Source organism: Bombina bombina, unplaced genomic scaffold (genome assembly GCF_027579735.1).
Source record: "Bombina bombina isolate aBomBom1 unplaced genomic scaffold, aBomBom1.pri scaffold_628, whole genome shotgun sequence".
Classification (NCBI taxonomy): Eukaryota; Metazoa; Chordata; class Amphibia; order Anura; family Bombinatoridae; genus Bombina; species Bombina bombina.
This window is the reverse complement of record NW_026510737.1, coordinates 144,998-168,359: the sequence shown is the minus strand read 5'-3', so window position 1 is coordinate 168,359 and position 23,362 is coordinate 144,998. Positions and strand designations below refer to the sequence as shown.

Sequence of the window (23,362 nt, the reverse complement as noted above, 5' to 3'; positions counted from 1 at the left end):
CAATAGTGATAATTTGGCAAAAATATTCAACCACTGCCAACAACCAAGAATGTTGAAGAATTTGAAATGCTGATAAACCCTCATCAAAAAAACATCATGTCTAAAAAGGAAAACCATGTACAAGGAAGACCAGACTGCCTCAGAAGGAATTGAACTCTTGACTTCCAGTTGCCCAAGCAGCAAAATCCACTACTAAGCCCTGAGTGACACAGTACCACAACATATGACATGTGTGAAATGGCCGAAGAGACCCTCTGACATGTCTGTTTATTACAAACGTCTAACACACCCTTATACAAAAATAAAGCCCAAATAAGGAAAATAAAAATTGACAGACATGATAATTCCATAAAAAAGAGCTGAGACAAATATTGAAAATCACAAGACATCAGCCTTAAACTTCAAGATAATTAACTATGTCAGAAGGGATAAGTACCCACTGCAATGCTAGTAAAAATTCCAGATAATAATACTATTAAGTTCTAAATAAGAGATAAACAAGATCTCATGCTAGAAAAATAGAAATACACACAGGGAAAATAAAAAATCAACAGATGTGTATTTGTGGTACGAACCATGGTAATGCTAAAAAAAGGACCAAGACTGAGTATTTGTCATCTCAGTTAATTAATTATAATTACACACTGGTAATGATAATAAGCTTCAGATATGCACACATTCTAAATAAAATTAAAGTAAGCATAAACAGTCAAGATGCTAAAAGCATAATATATGAGAACCTGTCATGTAAGATAAATATGATTACACAAAGACAGAGAAGCATACTAGTTAAAAATAAATATAAGCTATACTGATATAGCTTAATCCTGATCAGCACTGAACCATTCTTGAATGAGAAATAGGGACTAGGGTAACTGAAACAGGGCGGGGAATATAACAGCTAAATGTTAAAAAGTCCCTAAAAAACAAATTCTAAAACAGGGAGAAAGGGAGCCTTAACCATTTCCTAAATCATCACAAATATAATATTCTATCTCAGATAAGAGGGAAATAAACAAAATATCCTATATATCAATAATTCCTAACCCAAGAGGAAATTAGATAAAATCTTAATTTAATTCCCTCAATGGAAATACAATGATGAAAACCATCAGAGAAGGTTATACCCTCATCATATTAAATACTCTTCATTTGAAAAAAAGAGGTACAAACAACAGAATCTGGTGCAGCACTAGTAAAAAGTGATAATTACAAATAACCGCCACTAGATGGCAGCAAACAACATGGATTTCCTGCTAAACAGAAACAAAATTTGTTTTAAGATCTAGGGGCCTATCTATCAAGCTCCGAAAGGAGCTTGACGGCCCGTGTTTCTGGCGAGTCTTCAGAAACTCGCCAGAAACAGCAGTTATGAAGCAGCGGTCACAAAGACCGCTGCTCCATAACCTGTCCGCCTGCTCTGAGCAGGCGGACAGACATCGCCGGAAATCAACCCGATGGAGTACGATTGGGTTGATTGACACCCCCCTGCTGGCGGCCTATTGGCCGTGAGTCTGCAGGGGGCGGCGTTGCACCAGCAGCTCTTGTGAGCTGCTGGTGCAATGCTGAATACGGAGAGCGTATTGCTCTCCGTATTCAGCGAGGTCTGGTGGACCTGATCCGCACTGTCTGATCAGGTCCGCCAGACCTTGTTAAATAGGGGCCCTAATCTGCAGCCGATACTGTACAAAGATTCTTAAAATTTAAAGTTTAAAAAATACAGTAATGCACCAAACATATATGGGAACAAACATATAACTCCTAATGAATTAAATAAATTAGCTGAATTGCTAGGACACACTAAACCTGCAGGGTCTGCACCAGCTGAGTTAAACCTGTCTCAGATTGCATTAGTGCTAGAGTTGATTAATAAGAAAAAAAAATGGCCTGATTTAGCAAGCACGCCAAAAACACTGCCCATGGCGGGAAGGGCTGCTTTGTAGTTTGCAAAGCAATGGCGCTGCAAATATCAATGCACTGCAGGGGCGGTTCTACAGGGGGGCCTACAGGGGCCGGTGCCCCTGTAAAAAAGTCCCTGGCCCCCCCTGTGGCCCCCCTGAAATGACTGTCTTAAATATAATTTTTATTTGTTATACATTAATAATTTATATACCATACAGGCCCAGGGGCCGGGGGCCACAGCTGCCAAAATATGTAGTAACTAGTAAGTAGCTAACTTTAAAAAATATATATTTTGACAGGCGGCTTACCGCCGAGCAGTCACGTGACCAGCCTGTGTCTCTGTGCTAGGGGCAGGGCACATGGCTTCACGCTCACGCACGTGATCTCCCAGGCGGTTAAGTGAGAACTAGTGATGTGCAGTTCGGTTCTTCTGGGTGAATCGGTTCGTTTCGGACGGTTCGATTAACTGAACCGGTTCATGAACCGATTCACCAGTTCACCTACTGAACATGAGGTAGAGGCTCTACCTCATGTTCAGTAGGTGAACTGTAGAGCCGCAGATTCGTTTCCTGCAGTGCTGTATGTAAATGACTCAGTGTACTGTAACTCTAATGAATCATTTAGATAACAGTACACTGATTCAAATAACAGGTCACACTCACAGCGGTTCTCAACAGACCCCTGCATTTACATTAACCCATTCAGCATCCCATGTTTGTGTGTATATATATATATATATATATATATATATATATAATTTGTTGTTCTTCCTCTATATCTAAGCTAACTTTTACTTAGCAACAGCTACAAATATATATATATAATTTGTAGCTGTTGCTAAGTAAAAGTTAGCTTAGATATAGAGGAAGAACAACAAATTATATATATATATATATATATATATATATATATATATATATAATTTACAGTGGGTGCAGAGTCATCTCCAATGGGGGAGTGGAGCCTAACTCAGGTAGGACGGAGTCAATAGGCCTAATTTAAATGATATGTCATAATTCTAATAGCCAAGGAAGAAACTGCTTCATGCTAGGTGGAAGGGAGAATATTTCCGTCAGCCATGTGTACTCCAGGGAATAGTGCCTGGAATTTGGAGATGACTCTGCACCCACTGTAAATTATATTTTCAGTATCAGGACATAATGTCTCATAATAAATATTTTCCACATTCTCTATATCAGCAAGAGCTCAAAACTAAATGCATTGCAAATGATGTAATCCTGCTACTGAAATTATAAAAACCCACAAAACACAAATCCAAAAGGTGAAATTATATATATAGATCTCATCTATATATCGACAGTTGTTTCATATGTTGTGATATTTTGTGTTTGAAAATGGGGGAAAAAATAAACATAAAAACAATTATGTGAATAATTTTATTAACAAGCATATGCAAGTCCCACTGCATTATCCCACCCTTTAGCAACAGTGGCCCTTCTGTCAGTAAAGGGCTTAATCCATGACTTTAATAAGCAAGATACAGTGAGTGACACAAATAGAAGAGCAATGTGCAGCTGACCTTACTGTATGATAAAAGGGTCTCACAATCTCTGGTTCAGAAAAAAATCAGATGCATAATTAATCAATAATATTAGGCTGTAACCATGAGAAATCTTTTCACTATTTTCCAGCATCTAAGGGGTTGATTAACTTGTTTGGTTGCCACAGAGCTCTTCAATACAATGCATTACAGCCCACCCTAGTTATCAAGGGGTTAATTCATTAGTGGTTACCATATATAAGTAAAACATTTACTAGACTCTAAAAGGTTAACCTCTTGAATGCCAAAGCAGGCCCTCTCTGGCAGCCACGGCGTTAGGTAACTGTCAAGTTTTATGTCAAAGAAACAACTTAAAGGGACACTAAACCAAAAAAAATTCATTTATGATTCAAGTAGAGAATACAATTTTAAACAACATTCCAATTTACTTCTATTATCTAGTTTGCTTCATTATTTAGATATCCTTTGTTGAAGAAATAGCAATGCACATGGGTGAGCCAATCATATGAGGCATCTATGTACAGCAACCAATCAGCAGCTACTGAGCATATCTAGATATGCTTTTCAGCACAGTATATCAAGAGAATAAAACAAATTAGATAATAGAAGTAAATTAGAAAGTTGTTTAAAATTGCATGCTCTTTCTAAATCATAAAAGAAAAAATTTGGGTTTCATGTCCCTTTAAGTATAGGTAGCAAGCACGTCTGGGACTGGCACTAGGAAAACAAAAACCGACTGTGTGCCTAAAAACTGATGTGCAAATCCCCCAAAATAATCAGCAGGGATGCTGCAATGGCTACAGGGAACCAACATTTATATATATATTCCATCATTGATATTCAGCACATTTCAGTTCTGTCATTAACATTGTTACTATATATATATATAAATGACCATGGCTGAATTTTTAAATGATGGTGTCATCATGTGTTATACGTGCAATGTATTATGGATTAAATATTATCTGTGGTTAATTTCTAATTTTTGATGGCCCTACCTCATTGTTTCAATTGATGCACAAAATAAATGTTTGTATGATTTTAATGTAAAGCAAAATAAAAGTATTTAATGTTTAAATATAATTTGTTTCGTTTTTTTAATGTGCCCCTCTGATTAAACACTGGCCCCACCTTGGCCCCCCCAGTAAAATTTGTCTAGAACCGCCACTAATGCACCGTCCAGTCAAAATATTGTGATGCCTCCTAGATCCAACCCTAACAAAATGTATTTCCCAAAAAACCCCTTGTAAGAGGGAATAAGTACATGATACAGCTTGCGGTAGCCTCTCCTCATCTTGTGTAGTCGGAGGTGCCGCCACTATAAATAATAAACGTACCAATATAAAGGAACTCCGTTGGTACCTTTATTATTTATAGTGGTGGCACCTCCGACTACACATTACAATAAAAGAACTACAACATATATAATTAGACTCCCGCCACTAGGGGGAATCCAATTATAAAAGCCACTGAACGGTTATGGCCACAACCATCAGTGTAACACCTCACTGTCATACTGAGGGCTAATGTGTATTAGGTGCGCCGGGTCCTCTTAGGGAAGTGCCGGCTAGCTTACCACTAACCTAAAGCTGCATAGGAGTATGGAACTCCCGGTTGCTCCATTAAACGATATCCCCAGCAGAGGAAATAACAAATGTCCCTATACTCATCTTTGAAGGCAAGGAGGTGCCAGCTGGTCGCCCTTAAACACCCCCCTTTCCCTGAAGAGACAGAATAAAGCATATCTGCCCAGGTAAAGGTCTAAATAAGTAAAAAAAAGGACTTACCCTCCATGGTCTCTGCTGTGGAGCAGTCACAGCACATCCAGGTCTGACAGATTCATCCACATCTGACAGGGGCCAGAGGTAGAAAGGAAAGCAGTGTAAGCTAACACTGGTTGCCAGGAGGGATGTTAGCAAGTTATATTGGAAGGAGGCTAAGAAAGGTTCCTTGCAACATCCAGAGCTAACATTCACCAATACTCTTACTAAGAGAATTACATGGCTACAATACAACCCCAGTCCTATCTTGCAGGGAAACTACCCATTAAAGGACTTACATTCTATTTTTCTTCAGAGCATTTACTTCACCAACCTCCAGGATTACTAGGGAAAGAATGACTGGTGGAATAGGGGAAGTGGGACAGATACTTATAGTTTTGGATAGGGTGTCTTTGCCTCCTCCTGGTGGCCAAGTGTTGTATTCCCAACAGTTATGAATGACTCGCCCTGCCATTGGAAAGAATAAGGGAATAAGTCTAACAGTTGTACTTAGTTCTTTTTCTAATGGTGGTGCAGAGTGCAGCTTCATATGGCACAGTAGATAGACAGGAGGGCGGGTAGATGTTGACAGATCATGGATGACAAAAGCAGCCTGTTTAGTCTTATGACCTCTGGATTACAGTATTACCGAGGGCAGCACTGAGTGTGCAAATCTCAACATGAAGAGGCAAAACTTGTGCAGTGCACAATTAATTTGCTACTACCGGAGTAATGTTCTACACAGTCTCCTGAAGGAACGTAACCGGCCTGCTTGTATCCTCCTCCTTTTTAGCTTTATTTTTTACTGATATCTGACAGTGTGTACCTGCTCTATCACATATTGTACATCCGAATATAAGGGAATCTGCTCTTGCTAATGGTCTATTGCACGAGCACATGGACTTGTGGTAATTGCTTTTGCCTGTTCAGAGAGGTAAACCTAATGCCACTTCCCTTGCAAGCCAGTTTATGAGGAGTAATGCATGCTGGGACACATGTTTCCTATCAGTATTATTTTGTAAGCTCTCTTTCTTTATGAGCCCACCATGGAAGAAGTAAAACAGACTAATTCCATAGGCCTAGATTTAGAGTTTGGCGTTAGCCGTCAAAACCAGCGTTAGAGGCTCCTAACGCTGGTTTTGGGCTACCGCCGGTATTTAGAGTCAGTCCGGAAAGGGTCTAACGCTCACTTTGCAGCCGCGACTTTTCCATACCGCAGATACCCCTACGCCATTTGCGTATCCTAACTTTTCATTGGGATCTTTCTAACGCCGGTATTTAGAGTCATGACTGAAGTGAGCGTTAGAAATCTAACGACAAAACTCCAGCCGCAGAAAAAAGTCAGTAGTTAAGAGCTTTCTGGGCTAACGCCAGTTCATAAAGCTCTTAACTACTGTGCTCTAAAGTACACTAACACCCATAAACTACCTATGTACCCCTAAACCGAGGTCGCCCCACATCGCCGCCACTATAATAAAATTTTTAACCCCTAATCTGCCGACCGCAAACCGCCGCAACCTACATTATACCTATGTACCCCTAATCTGCGGCCCCTAACACAGCCGACCCCTATATTATATTTATTAACCCCTAATCTTCCGCACCCAACGTCGCCTCCACCTACCTACAATTATTAACCCCTAATCTGCCGACCGGACCACACCGCTACTCTAATAAATGTATTAACCCCTAAAGCTAAGTCTAACCCTAACACTAACACCCCCCTAAGTTAAATATAATTTAAATCTAACGAAATAAATTAACTCTTATTAAATAAATTATTCCTATTTAAAGATAAATACTTATCTGTAAAATAAACCCTAATATAGCTACAATATAAATTATAATTATATTATAGCTAGTTTAGGATTAATATTTATTTTACAGGCAACTTTGTATTTATTTTAACCAGGTACAATAGCTATTAAATAGTTATTTACTATTTAATAGCTACCTAGTTAAAATAATTACAAAATTACCTGTATAATAAACCCTAAACTAAGTTACAATTAAACCTAACACTACACTATCAATAAATTACTTAAATACAATACCTACAAATAACTACAATTAAATAAACTAACTAAAGTACAAAAAATAAAAAAGAACTAAGTTACAAAAAAATAAAAAAATATTTACAAACATTAGAAAAACATTACAACAATTTTAAACTAATTACACCTACTCTAAGCCCCCTAATAGAATAACAAAGACCCCCAAAATAAAAAAATGCCCTACCCTATTCTAAATTTAAAAAGTTCAAAGCTCTTTTACCTTACCAGCCCTGAAAAGGGCCATTTGCGGGGCATGCCCCAAAGAAAACTGCTCTTTTGCCTGTAAAAAAAAACATACAATACCCCCCCAACATTACAACCCACCACCCACATACCCCTAATCTAACCCAAACCCCCCTTAAATAAACCTAACACTAAGCCCCTGAAGATCTCCCTACCTTGTCTTCACCATGCCAGGTTCACCGATCCGTCCTCCGAAGTCTTCATCCAAGCCTCCGAAGTCTTCATCCAAGCCCAAGCGGGGGCTGGCGATCCATAATCCGGCTGAAGTCTTCTATCAAGTGGCGGCTGAAGAGGTCCAGAAGAGGCTCCAAAGTCTTCCTCCTATCCGGGCAGAAGAGTAGATCCGGACCGGCAACCATCTTCTTCAAAGCGGTGACAAGCGGCTCCATGTTGAAGACCTCCGGCGCGGATCCATCCTCTTCTTGCGACGTCCTAAGTCCGAATGAAGGTTCCTTTAAGGGACGTCATCCAAGATGGCGTCCCTCGAATTCCAATTGGCTGATAGGATTCTATCAGCCAATCGGAATTAAGGTAGGAAAATTCTGATTGGCTGATGGAATCAGCCAATCAGATTCAAGTTCAATACGATTGGCTGATTGGATCAGCCAATCAGATTGAGCTCGCATTCTATTGGCTGATCGGAATCCAGGGCGGCGGATTGAAAACCAGGTACGCTGGCTGACAGGTATTCCAACTGAAGTTAAAGGAAGAGTACACTATAACATTTCTGACAGACATTCCAACTGAAGTTAAGGATGTCTCAGACTATTGTCACAGACAAATCTTATGTTGTATTGTGTTCAGTTTGTTTTATGAATGCATAGATATTTGTTAAGAACACTGATCAGAAGTTGTAATAATTGGGTTATGTTAAATGCTTAAAAATGAATGCAACTTTGCTATTAATGCTTTTCATAGAAGCTTTTTTAGCCATTTCAAATTGTTTAAAAACGTATTCAAAAATCACATATTTCTAGTTGAAAACGCTCTCTCTCTATTTTACAGAAAGATGCATTCTCATTATCTGCTGTATTCTCTCAGATAATAATGTAGCAGATGTGTTTTACTGCTTCGTGTCCTTAAAGGATTATAAAACTCTACTTCAATGTATGTTTTTAAATCACATAATGGGCTTTTTCACAATAAAAGGAACAGAATGCACTTAATTTGTTTTATTTTAAAAAAAAAGCTCCTAAATGTAATAAAAATGAAATTTACTTTAAGCCGATATTCATTATCAAGACAGCCCACAAAAGAGAATGGTCCTGGAGAATTCTTAGGGGACAAATTATCAATTTGATGCCCCTTGTTTCCGGTGAGCTTTCACGCTCGCCGGAAACAGAAGTTAAGAAGCAGCGGTCTAAAGACTGCGGCTTCATAACTTGTCCACCTGCTCTGAGGCGGCGGACAAAAGTTAATCCGATCGAATGTGATCGGGTTGATTGACACCCCCTGCTAGCAGCTGATTGGCCGTGAATCTGCAGGGGGCGGCACTGCACAAGCAGTTCTAGTGAACTGCTGATGCAATGATAAATGCCAACAGCGTATGCTACATCGTATCATGTCTGCTCGCACTTTGATAAATATGCCCCTGTGTTAAAAAAAAAAAAAAACGTTGGCAACCCTATATAACATATTACTAAATTCTGTATAAATGAGTGTAACTTATTTTATTTAAAATGTATTTATGTTGTGTTTAGTGCAAATGTATTAAACCTTTATATAAGGTCTTTAGTCACACTAACCCGACGAGCACAAAATTAGTTTGCGCTCAAGCTTTCACATTTACATTTCACTGATAATACCGCTCTAAAAATAGCATGGTCATGATATTTACATTGCAACCAGCGCCACTCTTAGCGTTCCACTTATAATCTAGCTCTTTAGCAATTAAAACTTGGCTCTATTACATCTGGTCTAAATGATATGTGTATTATCTATGTACATATTAGTGAAAAATACCTTATTATCTGGGATGCGGATAAGCCATAAGCAATTAGCATTATTTAGATATGCAGATGGATAGTTTGCTGAAGTCACTGTTCCAGTGGGGGAAGTGAGCAAACTGCTACAGATATCTAAAAAAAATAATAATAATAAAAAAAAATAATACATTAGTATCTTATACCTTTTGAGATAACTAATATTTACCTAAGGAATAATCTATAAGCATGAAATCTGATGTTTATTCTTTAGCTACTTACAAAATAAAATCATTATTAGTTATAAAATACAGTACATAATAACGGCACAAAGATAATGAACATAAACACATTGGGAGATATCTTGTTACATGGACAGGACAATAAGTTAATATATTAATATAATGTTGGGGATCCTGTGAATCTGAAAACAATTGGATAACTCCCAGTGTGACTAATTGGAGAGTCAGTAAACACTTTATTGAACAATTTGTTGCAATATTTGAGACCTTTCCATTTGCACACATCTTAGCTGGCAAACATGGGGAATACTGAGAAACAAATTTGTGAAATGTGGCAGCTTACTGAGCAGTTTTTGTAGTTTCTGATTCAGTTGGAAACTGTAAATATTTATTCACAAATTGATAAAAGACAATGGTCCTTTAAAAAAAAATAACCTTAACTCTCTCATCACAACCAAATGCGCATGATACTTACCGCACTCATATAGACGATTAATTTTAAGAACATCCAAATTGCTTAATCCATAAGACTGGCCAAGAGGAACGTTTGGGTCAGGTTTTGGTACTATAGTATCTATGCCTGATGGGTTACCAAATGCGTAGCTGAAACAAAGAGACAGATGTTGTATCATGTAGACAAAACCAACACAGCAATATATATCTGCAGAAAAGACCTTTATAAGCATTATTATTTTCTTACCGTGGATAATGCATTAGTGATGAATAGTCATATTGAACACCAAGGTTATTTGTGTTCTCCTTATTGAAGTTGTACATCTTATCTGTAACAGAAAATGATTCATGATGCTGGGAATAAGAACGAATAATGTTATCAAACCCATAAACTTAATTTATAAACACTCATCACAAATACAGGGCTAGTATCCATTGTGCTGCAACTGGGTTTTTGCAAGGTCACAAAAGGAAAAAAACTACTGTTGGAAGCCATTACGCTTATCTATAGTTTCCGATGGCGCATTTTCCATTATCGCCGGCTGCAGAAAAGATATTACACTTCCCATGGAAAATAAAAGAAGCTGAAAAGCGCATTACACTGATTTTCCAATGGACTTGCAAACAGGTAAAACACTTTACACTGGAAAATGTCGATAAGGTCACAAACATTACGGCGTACGGAACTAGGTGTAAAAAAGGAAAAATAAGCTTCTTGAGGGTTAATTCCCATTGAGATATTAAAGTTTACAAACAATGCAAGTGATTCACTTTATTAATTTATTGGTATAAAGAATATTTATTGAGACAAGATTGAATTATGTTCCTTTCTATATATCAATATGTATTTACATATAAAATCATAATAAAGCACATTTCTCCATAATTCCAGGTAGGTATATGCCAGGGCAGCAATAAATATTGTATATCTCAATACATTTAAAATTTGAATAAAACAAAAATAATGTTTTTGCTAAAAAAAAGAAAAGATTGACTGCACGCACTGCACAAAATAACCTACTACTTTTAGCTGTTGGCAACTTCAGTAGCTTATGGCTACATTTTTATTGGCCCATTGGAAACAAGCCCACAGATGGATACTGTTAAATCATCACAATAATGAAACAGTATTTTCTACATTGTGCTAATTCTTTTCTTTTGCAGGTAAGAACCTAAGAACTGGATAATTATATTGTTTTAGGACAGCATAACATACATGTAACTGTTGCCTAGTGTGTAGGAGACCAGATCCAACGTAGGCATGTTATGGGATTCCAGAAGAGAGGGGCAAGGGGACAATTCCTTCCCCCCTCGAAATTTAGCTCCAGGCAAAATACTTTTGCTGGAGAGAATTGCAGGGCTCACAGCTATACTTCCCCCAGCAATGTCTTTCAGTGACAGCTGTAGATCACTTTCAGTTCCTGTGTACCAAGTGAATGACTCCCCTGTGGAACCTCGCTGAAGCAGAGGTTGGACTTCCAGCACTGAGAGGTCACCCTATGACAATGATCAGCACATTTTTTTAAAATTTAAGTAAGAACATTTAGAAGCCAGACATAATTTTAGCCAGACAGCAGTATTTGTATATAGTTATGTAGAGAATAACCCAACAAGTTAAGAGCAAGGAGTACAATTCTAGAAGCCAGGGGCTCCTTAGCTCCTAGGTTTTAAACTGCCTGTTTGAAGGAAAGTCCATTGCAAAAGGCAACACTTAGGCACAGTGATGGTGGTGTTTCCTCGTCTATTTCTTCTATCTATTTTTTTATTATTATCATTGCTTATTTATTAAGAGCCAACATATTATGCAGCACTGCAAAATTAAAGGGACAGTGTATTGTAAAAATGGCTCTACTTTAATTTGTTCACCATTATCCATTTTACCTGCTGGAGTGTATTAAATTGTTTACAAATAGCTCCTATTTTGACATTTGCAATAGCTGTTGTTGCTTGTGGTATCCCTATGTATACTGAAATTTAAAAACTCAAGTAAAACCGCTCCCAGTGTGTTGGGGGGTTGGAGAGATAAGTAATAAAATGTTATTTTTCAATTGTACTCTCTAGGGCTTGAAATTCAAAAGCTCTCAGCTCAGGCGAGATGATCTAAGACATCTTGACAGCATGGAGAGGTACTTAAAATGATGCTAGGAACATAAATTTTAATTTGAAAGATATTTATCTCACTATGTAGGGTTATTGATGTAAATGAGATACATCTACATTACAATATAAGGTCTAAAAAAATCCAAAGGTTTTTGCATGATTTCTCTCTGTGCCAATGAGCATTTGAATATCGGCCCTCAGAGCATGAAGATCAAAAACTTTCCAGCATGGAGAGAAATCTCTGTATATCTTTAAGGGCTTTTTGGAGCATTATTTTGCTATGTAGGTTTCTCTCAATAAAAAAATCACCATCTTAAAAGTCTTTGAGGGACTTTGCAGTACTGATGAGACATATTAGATCATCTCTTCAGAGCAGAGGTTTCAATTATTAGGCCCTTTCTAAACCTCTCCACTCAGGTGAGATGATCTAAAATGATCGTCCAGCACTGCTGGAGTGAAATTCTTATAGGGCAGATTTTGTTACAGTTCTCCAAGAGGCATTCTCTGCATTGCTGTATGTGAAGGAAAGACAAGCCCAGTACAATATAGCACTGCATGATAAGATAGTTCTGCTACATTTACACTTTGTGCTGTTTTTTTTTTTATTACTTTACACTTCCAATTCATTTGTATTACATACAAACTTTGCACTTTCTATTTTGTATTTTATTTACTCTGCAGCAGTGTATTTAGGATTGTAATTTTTACAAATTCTGATTAAACTTTTACAGTTTCTGTGTAACTTGAACAAATTAGGATCATACGTTGTATATGTCTGTGTGTGTTTTACAAATTACATTGCAGTTTGTATTTATTCTATTTAAAATAAAATTGAAAAAACTGACAGCTTCATTACTTTCTATGGGCCTGATAAGCATAAATTCTCTAGTTTGGAGAGAAATTCTATTGCAGGCTTCACAGGGGCTAAACTCACTGATTTCTATAAGAAAAAGTGCAGAGCGTAGAAGTCCCAGAGTGATGAGAAATGCCTTCCATATAAAGTAGTGAAGCTCTATGGGATACAAAGTTTCACAGTAGAGAGATAAGGTAACTGGAGAAGACCCAGGGTTGATATAAAGGCTCATTTGCATCAATTACAAAATAAAATGAAATGTTTTCACTACAATGTAACTTGTGTTTGCCTATAGTTTAGTATATATTACTTTTCTGTCAGTTTAATAAGTGTATTGTGAATTTTGAGCAAAATTCATCTGCATACAGTTGGCGAGAATAATCAGTGAGACCAGCTTGTTTAAACTGCTTTCAGCATTTCACAGGATTTGTAAGAGAGCTTCCAACATACCCTGGGACTTCCCCTGTCCATTACACTTTCTGAAGCTCTGTTTTATTTAAAATAGAGAAAATACAAAGTGCAATATGAGTTTTAAAATATACATAAAAATATACAAAGTATGATCCTAATTTGATAAAGTAAAACAGACAGTTTAAAAACATAATCAGAATTTGTAAAATCACTGCTAGATCTAAATCTAAATCTATTAAAATATAAAATAGAAAGTGCAAAGCTTAAATGTAATAATACTAAAAAGACCTAAACTTAAGTGTAATTATATAAAATACAAAGTACAAAGTTTAATTGTATTAAAACTCTCATATCATGCAGTTCTAATTGCTCTGGGCTTGTCTCTCCTTCCCATACAGAAATGAAAGGTGTCTTGCAGTGCTGGAGAGTGCCGCCCTTTATTTTTTGATCATTCAGTGAGTTCAGTCCCTGTGAAGTCTGCACTACAATTTCTCTTCAAGCAGGAGAATCTTCGATTATCAGGCACTAAGTATTGTATGTAAGTATTGGTATACAGACAAAACAAAAAAAGGAAGCATTTGTATGTATAAAATGTTTTAAGATAAAGATGTCTGATTTCCCTGCAAGCTCAGAACATTGTAATGGGTTGTGATTTCAAGGAACAAAACCAGATATTTTATATAAAAAAATAAAAATAAACCTATTTGATTATCTGCTGCTGCTGGTAAAACAAGTCACTGGAAACAAATTAAGGGTAAAACAAATTTACAGTACACTTTCCCTTTAAGTATACAGTTGCGGAGTACAATAATCAGAATACATTTACATAAGTCAGAATGGCTAAAGGGCCCTTCCTTTGTGTCACTGTAAGCTGTAAACCATCTTTACATAACGATCAACAGGTCAACATTCTAAAGATTTAGATCTGCTCTTTATAGGATTCCTTCTTCCCATTTTATTTGACTGTGAGGAGGAGATGTGAGACTTAGATTTGCTCAGACTTAAAGGTACAGTCTACACCAGAATTGTTATTGTTTTAAAAGATAGATAATCCCTTTATTTCCTAATGCCTATTCCCTAATTTTGCATAACCAACACAATTAAATTAATATGCTTTTTTATCTCTTTCCATGGGTACTAAGATAAAAGTACAGTACAATACAATATAAAAGACACCAAAGTTTAACATACAAATACAGGGGGAATTGAAGGCCCTATTCCCGTGGGAACATACTTTTATTTATTATCTATTGACTTGCATTTTAGGCAATTAGTGCTGTGTTGTGCTAACTCATAGATAACTCCTTAGGCATGAGCGCAATATTATCTATATGGCCTACATGAACTAGCAGTCTCCTGTTGTGAAAAGCAAATAAAAAAGCATGTGATAAGTCAGCCTTCAAGGGCTTAGAAATTAGCATATGAGCCTACCTAGGTTTAGTTTATAACTAAGAATACTAAGAAAACCAAGCATATTTGATGATAAAAGTAAATTGGAAAGTTATTTAAAGGCCAGGAGGATATGGCCGAAACGCGTCGACTGATTTGAGTAAGCATAATACTGATATATCCACTGAACAGTTTATATATATTATAGTATTGTTTGTTTTCTTTGCAGGTTTTTGCACAGTTTTATTTTGTTTTATTGTTTTATTGTATCCAACTGGGAGACAACTTCACTGCACAGAATCCACTATATCATTTTGGACACTTATTGATTAACTTTTGAAAGACTAATTTCTTTTTGTTTCACCCATTTGAGGATTTCCACATTTTTTGCAAAGTTACTTATATTTTCTTCACATTTGGGATCACAGGATACACACTATTTTGGAATTTTTCTGAATCGGATATATAATATAGACACTTTTCCTTTTTTTCACACCATTATCTGTTTGGATAAATACAATCATAAGAACACTCATCAATATCCGGATTGTACCATAGAGTACCACCCATACTAAGACACTTGGCCTATCAGGTCATTCATTGTCAGACGTTTTTAGGTGCACCAGGTCATTTTTACTTTTATTTTTATTTTTATTTTTTCAGATTTTATGTCATTTTCTACATTTCGTTATTGTAACATGGATCCATGATTATTTATGAATGTGTAATATATCTTTTTGACTGTATGTTTTAGAAGATCACTGATATTTTTAACCGATTGTGTGGAATAAATATTGATATACATTTTTAACTTGTATACCCATTTTAGCATATATCTTTTGTACATTCACTCCATAACTACTAGTAGGAGGACCCACATTGTGGGCTACAGTTGTCCCCCTTTCCCTTCCTCAGCCTACTTTGGCGCTCACCTCCACCCCCTATCGTTTTCTGTTTACATCGGGTACACTAGGGTATCCGTTGAGGAGAGCTAGAGGTATTCCCAATCCCCTCCCCCCATCTGTCTTCTGCGCAGGATCTACATTCACTCTAGTTATTTAAAATTACATGCCCTATCTGAATCATGAAAGTTTAATTCTGACTAGACTGTCCCTTTAATAGATCAAATATTACATTTAGATTACACCAGCTGCATACAGCAGAGTGTCAGATCCTTCCTCCTAAACAGGGCTCAATCACACAACTTTAGAAAAACGCAACAAATGATTTATCTTCAAAAATCCCATATGGTGTTTTTCTCTTGAACTTTCTGAAGTATTGAGATCAACGCCATTAAATTCTTCTACTCACCACAGCAATTTCTTACAAGCCCTTTATAAAAAATATAAATATATATATGAGAGTATATAAACAGCGCTGTATACAGCAAATATAAACTAGAAATACACAATGTGTAGAAAAAAAACACTTTATTTTACTGACAGACCATGTCTTAGAACATTTAAAAAGATATAACATATACCTATTCACAAAGCAATAGTATTAAATGTTGCTATTGTATATAGTCCTAACACATAGGTTAAAAACTATTTGCACAATGGAGGGCAAATTAAAGTTTTTGAGATAAAATGGAGCACTATTGTCCCCACTTTCATACAATATACAAATTTACAACATACAAATATGTAGTATTAAATCACAAGTATAAAAACCTTTTAAAAAACTAAAAATCATATAGTACTCTGATAAATGAAGAGCGAGAGAAACTGCAAACACTTGCCTGACCAGACTCTGTGTATACCTTACCAATGAAGAGCGAGAGAAACTGCAAACACTTGCCTGACCAGACTCTGTGTATACGTTACCAATGAAGAGCGAGAGAAACTGCAAACACTTGCCTGGCCAGACTCTGTGTATACGTTACCAATGAAGAGCGAGAGAAACTGCAAACACTTGCCTGGCCAGACTCTGTGTATACGTTACCAATGAAGAGCGAGAGAAACTGCAAACACTTGCCTGACCAGACTCTGTGTATACATTACCAATCGAGAGAGAGAGAAACTGCAAACACTTGCCTGGCCAGACTCTGTGTATACGTTACCAATGAAGAGCGAGAGAAACTGCAAACACTTGCCTGGCCAGACTCTGTGTATACGTTACCAATGAAGAGCGAGAGAAACTGCAAACACTTGCCTGACCAGACTCTGTGTATACGTTACCAATAAAGAGCGAGAGAAACTGCAAACACTTGCCTGACCAGACTCTGTGTATACGTTACCAATGAAGAGCGAGAGAAACTGCAAACACTTGCCTGACCAGACTCTGTGTATACATTACCAATGAAGAGCGAGAGAAACTGCAAACACTTGCCTGACCAGACTCTGTGTATATGTTACCAATGAAGAGCGAGAGAAACTGCAAACACTTGCCTGGCCAGACTCTGTGTATACGTTACCAATGAAGAGCGAGAGAAACTTCAAACACCTGCCTGGCCAGACTCTGTGTATAGGTTACCAATGAAGAGCGAGAGAAACTGCAAACACTTGCCTGACCAGACTCTGTGTATACATTACCAATGAAAAGCGAGACAAACTGCAAACACTTGCCTGACCAGACTCTCTGTATACGTTACCAATGAAGAGCGAGAGAAACTTCAAACACTTGCCTGGCCAGACTCTGTGTATACGTTACCAATGAAGAGCGAGAGAAACTGCAAACACTTGCCTGACCAGACTCTGTGTATACGTTGCCAATGAAGAGCGAGAGAAACTTCAAACACCTGCCTGGCTAGACTCTGTGTATAGGTTACCAATGAAGAGCGAGAGAAACTGCAAACACTTGCCTGACCAGACTCTGTGTATACGTTACCAATGAAGAGCGAGAGAAACTGCAAACACTTGCCTGGCCAGACTCTGTGTATACGTTACCAATGAAGAGCGAGAGAAACTGCAAACACCTGCCTGGCCAGACTCTGTGTATACGTTACCAATGAAGAGCGAGAGAAACTGCAAACACTTGCCTGACCAGACTCTCTGTATACGTTACCAATGAAGAGCGAGAGAAACTTCAAACACTTGCCTGGCCAGACTCTGTGTATACGTTACCAATGAAGAGCGAGAGAAACTGCAAACACTTGCCTGACCAGACTCTGTGTATACGTTGCCAATGAAGAGCGAGAGAAACTTCAAACACCTGCCTGGCTAGACTCTGTGTATAGGTTACCAATGAAGAGCGAGAGAAACTGCAAACACTTGCCTGACCAGACTCTGTGTATACGTTACCAATGAAGAGCGAGAGAAACTGCAAACACTTGCCTGGCCAGACTCTGTGTATACGTTACCAATGAAGAGCGAGAGAAACTGCAAACACTTGCCTGACCAGACTCTGTGTATACGTTACCAATGAAGAGCGAGAGAAACTGCAAACACTTGCCTGGCCAGACTCTGTGTATACATTACCAATGAAAAGCGAGACAAACTGCAAACACTTGCCTGACCAGACTCTCTGTATACGTTACCAATGAAGAGCGAGATAAACTTCAAACACTTGCCTGGCCAGACTCTGTGTATACGTTACCAATGAAGAGCGAGAGAAACTGCAAACACTTGCCTGGCCAGACTCTGTGTATACATTACCAATGAAGAGCGAGAGAAACTTCAAACACCTGCCTGGCCAGACTCTGTGTATAGGTTACCAATGAAGAGCGAGAGAAACTGCAAACACCTGCCTGGCCAGACTCTGTGTATACGTTACCAATGAAGAGCGAGAGAAACTGCAAACACTTGCCTGACCAGACTCTGTGTATACATTACCAATGAAAAGCGAGACAAACTGCAAACACTTGCCTGACCAGACTCTCTGTATACGTTACCAATGAAGAGCGAGAGAAACTTCAAACACTTGCCTGGCCAGACTCTGTGTATACGTTACCAATGAAGAGCGAGAGAAACTGCAAACACTTGCCTGACCAGACTCTGTGTATACGTTACCAATGAAGAGCGAGAGAAACTTCAAACACCTGTCTGGCCAGACTCTGTGTATAGGTTACCAATGAAGAGCGAGAGAAACTGCAAACACTTGCCTGACCAGACTCTGTGTATACGTTACCAATGAAGAGCGAGAGAAACTGCAAACACTTGTCTGGCCAGACTCTGTGTATACGTTACCAATGAAGAGCGAGAGAAACTGCAAACACTTGCCTGGCCAGACTCTGTGTATACGTTACCAATGAAGAGCGAGAGAAACTGCAAACACTTGTCTGGCCAGACTCTGTGTATACGTTACCAATGAAGAGCGAGAGAAACTGCAAACACTTGCCTGGCCAGACTCTGTGTATACGTTACCAATGAAGAGCGAGAGAAACTGCAAACACTTGCCTGGCCAGACTCTGTGTATACATTACCAATGAAGAGCGAGAGAAACTGCAAACACTTGCCTGACCAGACTCTGTGTATACGTTACCAATGAAGAGCGAGAGAAACTTCAAACACTTGCCTGGCCAGACTCTGTGTATACATTACCAATGAAAAGCAAGACAAACTGCAAACACTTGCCTGACCAGACTCTCTGTGTACGTTACCAATGAAGAGCGAGAGAAACTTCAAACACTTGCCTGGCCAGACTCTGTGTATACGTTACCAATGAAGAGCGAGAGAAACTGCAAACACTTGCCTGGCCAGACTCTGTGTATACGTTACCACTACTAGTTTCAGGGATATGCCCCTTCCTCAGGAAACTAGTAGTGGTAACGTATACACAGAGTCTGGTCAGGCAAGTGTTTGCAGTTTGTCTCGCTCTTCATTGGTAACGTATACACAGAGTCTGGTCAGGCAAGTGTTTGCAGTTTGTCTCGCTCTTCATTGGTAACGTATACACAGAGTCTGGTCAGGCAAGTGTTTGCAGTTTCTCTCGCTCTTCATTGGTAACGTATACAAAGAGTGTGGCCAGACAAGTGTTTGCAGTTTCTCTCTCTCTCGATTGGTAACGTATACACAGAGTCTGGCCAGGCAAGTGTTTGCAGTTTCTCTCGCTCTTCATTGGTAACGTATACACAGAGTCTGGCCAGGCAAGTGTTTGCAGTTTCTCTCGCTCTTCATTGGTAATGTATACACAGAGTCTGGTTAGGCAAGTGTTTGCAGTTTCTCTCGCTCTTCATTGGTAACGTTTACAGAGAGTCTGGTCAGGCAAGTGTTTGCAGTTTCTCTCGCTCTTCATTGGTAACGTATACACAGAGTCTGGCCAGGCAAGTGTTTGCAGTTTCTCTCGCTCTTCATTGGTAACGTATACACAGAGTCTGGCCAGGCAAGTGTTTGCAGTTTCTCTCGCTCTTCATTGGTAACGTATACACAGAGTCTGGTCAGGCAAGTGTTTGCAGTTTCTGCCGCTCTTCATTTATCAGAGTACTATATGATTTTTTGTTTTTTAAAAGTTTTTTATACTTGTGATTTAATACTGCATATTTGTATGTTGTAAATTTGTATATTGTATGAAAGTGGGGACACTTTGCCCTCCATTGTGCACATAGTTTTTTTACCTATGTGTTAGGACTATATACAATAGCAACATTTAATACTATTGCTTTGTGAATAGGTATATGTTGAATCTTTTTAAATGTTCTAAGACATGGGGACCTACTTATCAAGCCGTCAACTTACTTGCATTCAACGGCACCAATACACTTGCTTAAGATCGCCTTACATCGCTGCTGTGGACCTGAATAAGCTCTGCATAGTTACCAAAAAAGCTGTCAAAAAGCTGTGCACCAAGTACGAGGCGATGAGCAGCGGGCTGTTGTTAACTGACAGTCATCGATCTCGCTGCTCTTCGGCTTTTTCCCAGCTTTATTGGTATACTGTCACTAAACACCCACACTATACTACACTGTTTTACCCCTATCCCGTTGCTCACGGACCCCGCCGCAACTAAATAAAGTTATTAAATTGATTGCATCAGCCAATAGGATTTTTTCTACCTTATTTCCGATTGGCTGATAGAATTCTTGGTGTTATTGTAACTTAGGTTAGGTTTTATTTTACAGGTCAATTTGTATTTATTTTAGCTAGGTAGTAAGTAAATAGTTAATAACTATTTAGTAACTATTCTACCTAATTAAAATAAATACAAACTTGCCTGTAAAATAAAAATAAACCCTAAGCTAGCTACAATGTAACTATTCGTTATATTGTAGCTAGCTTAGGGTTTATTTTATAGGTAAGTATTTAGTTTTAAATATAAATTATTTAGGTAATGATAGGAATTTTATATAGATTTATTTAAATTAGATTTAAGTTAGGGTTGTTAGGGTTAGACTTAGGCTTAGGGGTTAATAAATTTAATATAGTGGTGGCGGCGACGTTGGGGACGGCAGATTAGGGGTTACTAAGTATAATGTAGGTGGCGGCGGTGTCGGGGCGGCAGATTAGGGGTGTTTAGACTTGGGGTACATGTTAGGGTGTTAGGTGTAAACATAACTTTTATTCTCCCATAGGAATCAATGGGATATCGGGCAGCAGCGAACATAAGCTTTGCTGCTTTCAGACTCCCATTGATTCCTATGGCATCTGCCTCCTCCAGGGCGGCGGATTGAAAACCAGGTATGCTGGGCCGGAATAGTGCCGAGCGTACCTGTTAGAAATTTGATAACTAGCAAAAGTAGTCAGATAGTGCCGAATTTGTATTTGGAACATCTGTAGTGACGTAAGCATCGATCTGTGTCGGACTGAGGCCGGTGGATCGTATGTTACGTCACAAATTTCTACTTTTGTCGGTCTGAAGGGTTTGATAACTAAGGGGAATCAGGCTCTCCACAATTATGCTGCGGAATTCCAGCATATTTGCGATTGACGGCTTGATAAATAGGGGCCATGGTCTGTCAGTAAAATAAAGTGTTTTTTTCTACACATTGTGTATTTCTAGTTTATATTTGCTGTATACAGCGCTGTTTATATACTCTCATACAACCTTTCTTGTTTCTAAAAACAGCTGCAGTTCAGCGCCTTACCTGGTAAAATATTTTCCGTAATAATGGTGACATAGTCATCTCTGTCACTTCTGCACTGCTCGTGAAAAAATCCCAAAGCGTGGTTCAATTCGTGCTGGACAGGTCCATGACTAATGCATCCATCCTTCATCACAGATACGGTCTGAGCTCCATGAGTCATTCCAATGTAGGACCAACAACTGAAACAAAAATATACAAATAGATAAATAATTCTACCATGTAATGCTTAAAGGGAGTTTAAACTTTAAATTCATGCTAGACATAATGATGTATTCAAAGCAAAACTTATCATTAGAATAAAATGCAGATGTATTTTTTATAATTATAATAGTTGTTTAAATACTGAAATTATAAGTTTAATGATTTAGTTTCTGTACTTTATTTTCTATAAAGTAATGGTTGTCATCATGTTTGAACTAGTTTTCTATTTTCCAGTGCTTTTTTTATATATTTTTATAAAGTATTTAAAGCTCTTGTAGCTACTATGGGCTATATTATAAGTGGTGTGCTATTTAGCGCTCCGGCTCGAGCGGCAACATTACTAGAAGTACTGTTTTGTGCGTGGGTTAGAACGTGTATTACAAGTTGAAAGTAAATTGTTTGTGCACAAGCGAAACCCAATGCACGCTAACTTCAGGACTTCAGATATCACAACTTTGCTAACTTTTTCTCCCCATATACTTCAATGGAAAGTGTAGAAGAAAAGAACTTAACAATTATTGCTTGCACGCTAACCTGACAGGAGTTATTCATATTTCACATTTCAATGATTTTCACATAAAGAACAATCAGCTAGATTACAAGTTATGCGCGCTATAGGGAAATTAACGAATGCAAGAAAAGTTGCGTTATTTAACCCCCTATAGCACAGCCATTACAAGTTTTAAAAACACCGCTTGTGTGGGCGAAATTGTGTTTTTAAGCTCCATACCACACCAAAAACAAGCGCTGTTTTGATGTGCTCGTGCACACTTTACCCATAGACATCAATGTGGAGAGCTGGTCAGAAAAAAGCCTAACACCTGTGATCGCTGAAAGAAAAGCTCTGTAATGCAGCCCCATTGATGTCTATAGGGGAAAAAAATACAGTTTAAACCTAACGCCCTAACATAAACCTCACATCTAAACACCTCTAATCTGCCCCCCCACCGACATCGCCAACACCTACATAATGTTATTAACCTCTAATCTGCCGCCCCCGATATCGCCGCAACCTAAAGAAAACTATTAACCCCTAATCTGTCGCTCCTGATATCGCAGCCACTTCACTAAACCTATTAACCCCTATTCCCCTGCACCACAACATCGCCCACACTATAATAAATCTATTAACCCCTATTCCACCGCTCACTGACATCATCGCAACTAAAAAAACTATTAACCCCTAAACCTCTGGCCTCCCACAACACTACCACTAAATAAATCTATTAACCCCTAAACCGCCAGCCCCCCACATAGCAACAACCTAAATTAAACTATTTAAACAGCCAATAGGATTTTAGCAGCTCTAATTCCTATAGGCTGATTCAAAAGGAATGCAAGGGACGCCA

The 23,362-nt window shown here is 38.2% G+C and overlaps 1 protein-coding gene across 1 annotated transcript in view; it reads right to left on the bottom strand.

Moving 5' to 3' along the window:
• The window catches only part of LOC128643352 (embryonic protein UVS.2-like), a 145,253-nt gene that overhangs the window by 15,380 nt on the left and 106,511 nt on the right, over positions 1-23,362 (bottom strand). Inside the window, exons 11-14 of the mRNA XM_053696282.1 lie at positions 21,813-21,991; positions 10,346-10,427; positions 10,121-10,248; positions 9,444-9,559 (exon numbers count right to left, since the gene is read on the bottom strand). Coding sequence (XP_053552257.1) covers positions 9,444-9,559; positions 10,121-10,248; positions 10,346-10,427; positions 21,813-21,991 — 505 coding nt within the window. The remainder of the gene's footprint in view (positions 1-9,443; positions 9,560-10,120; positions 10,249-10,345; positions 10,428-21,812; positions 21,992-23,362) is intronic.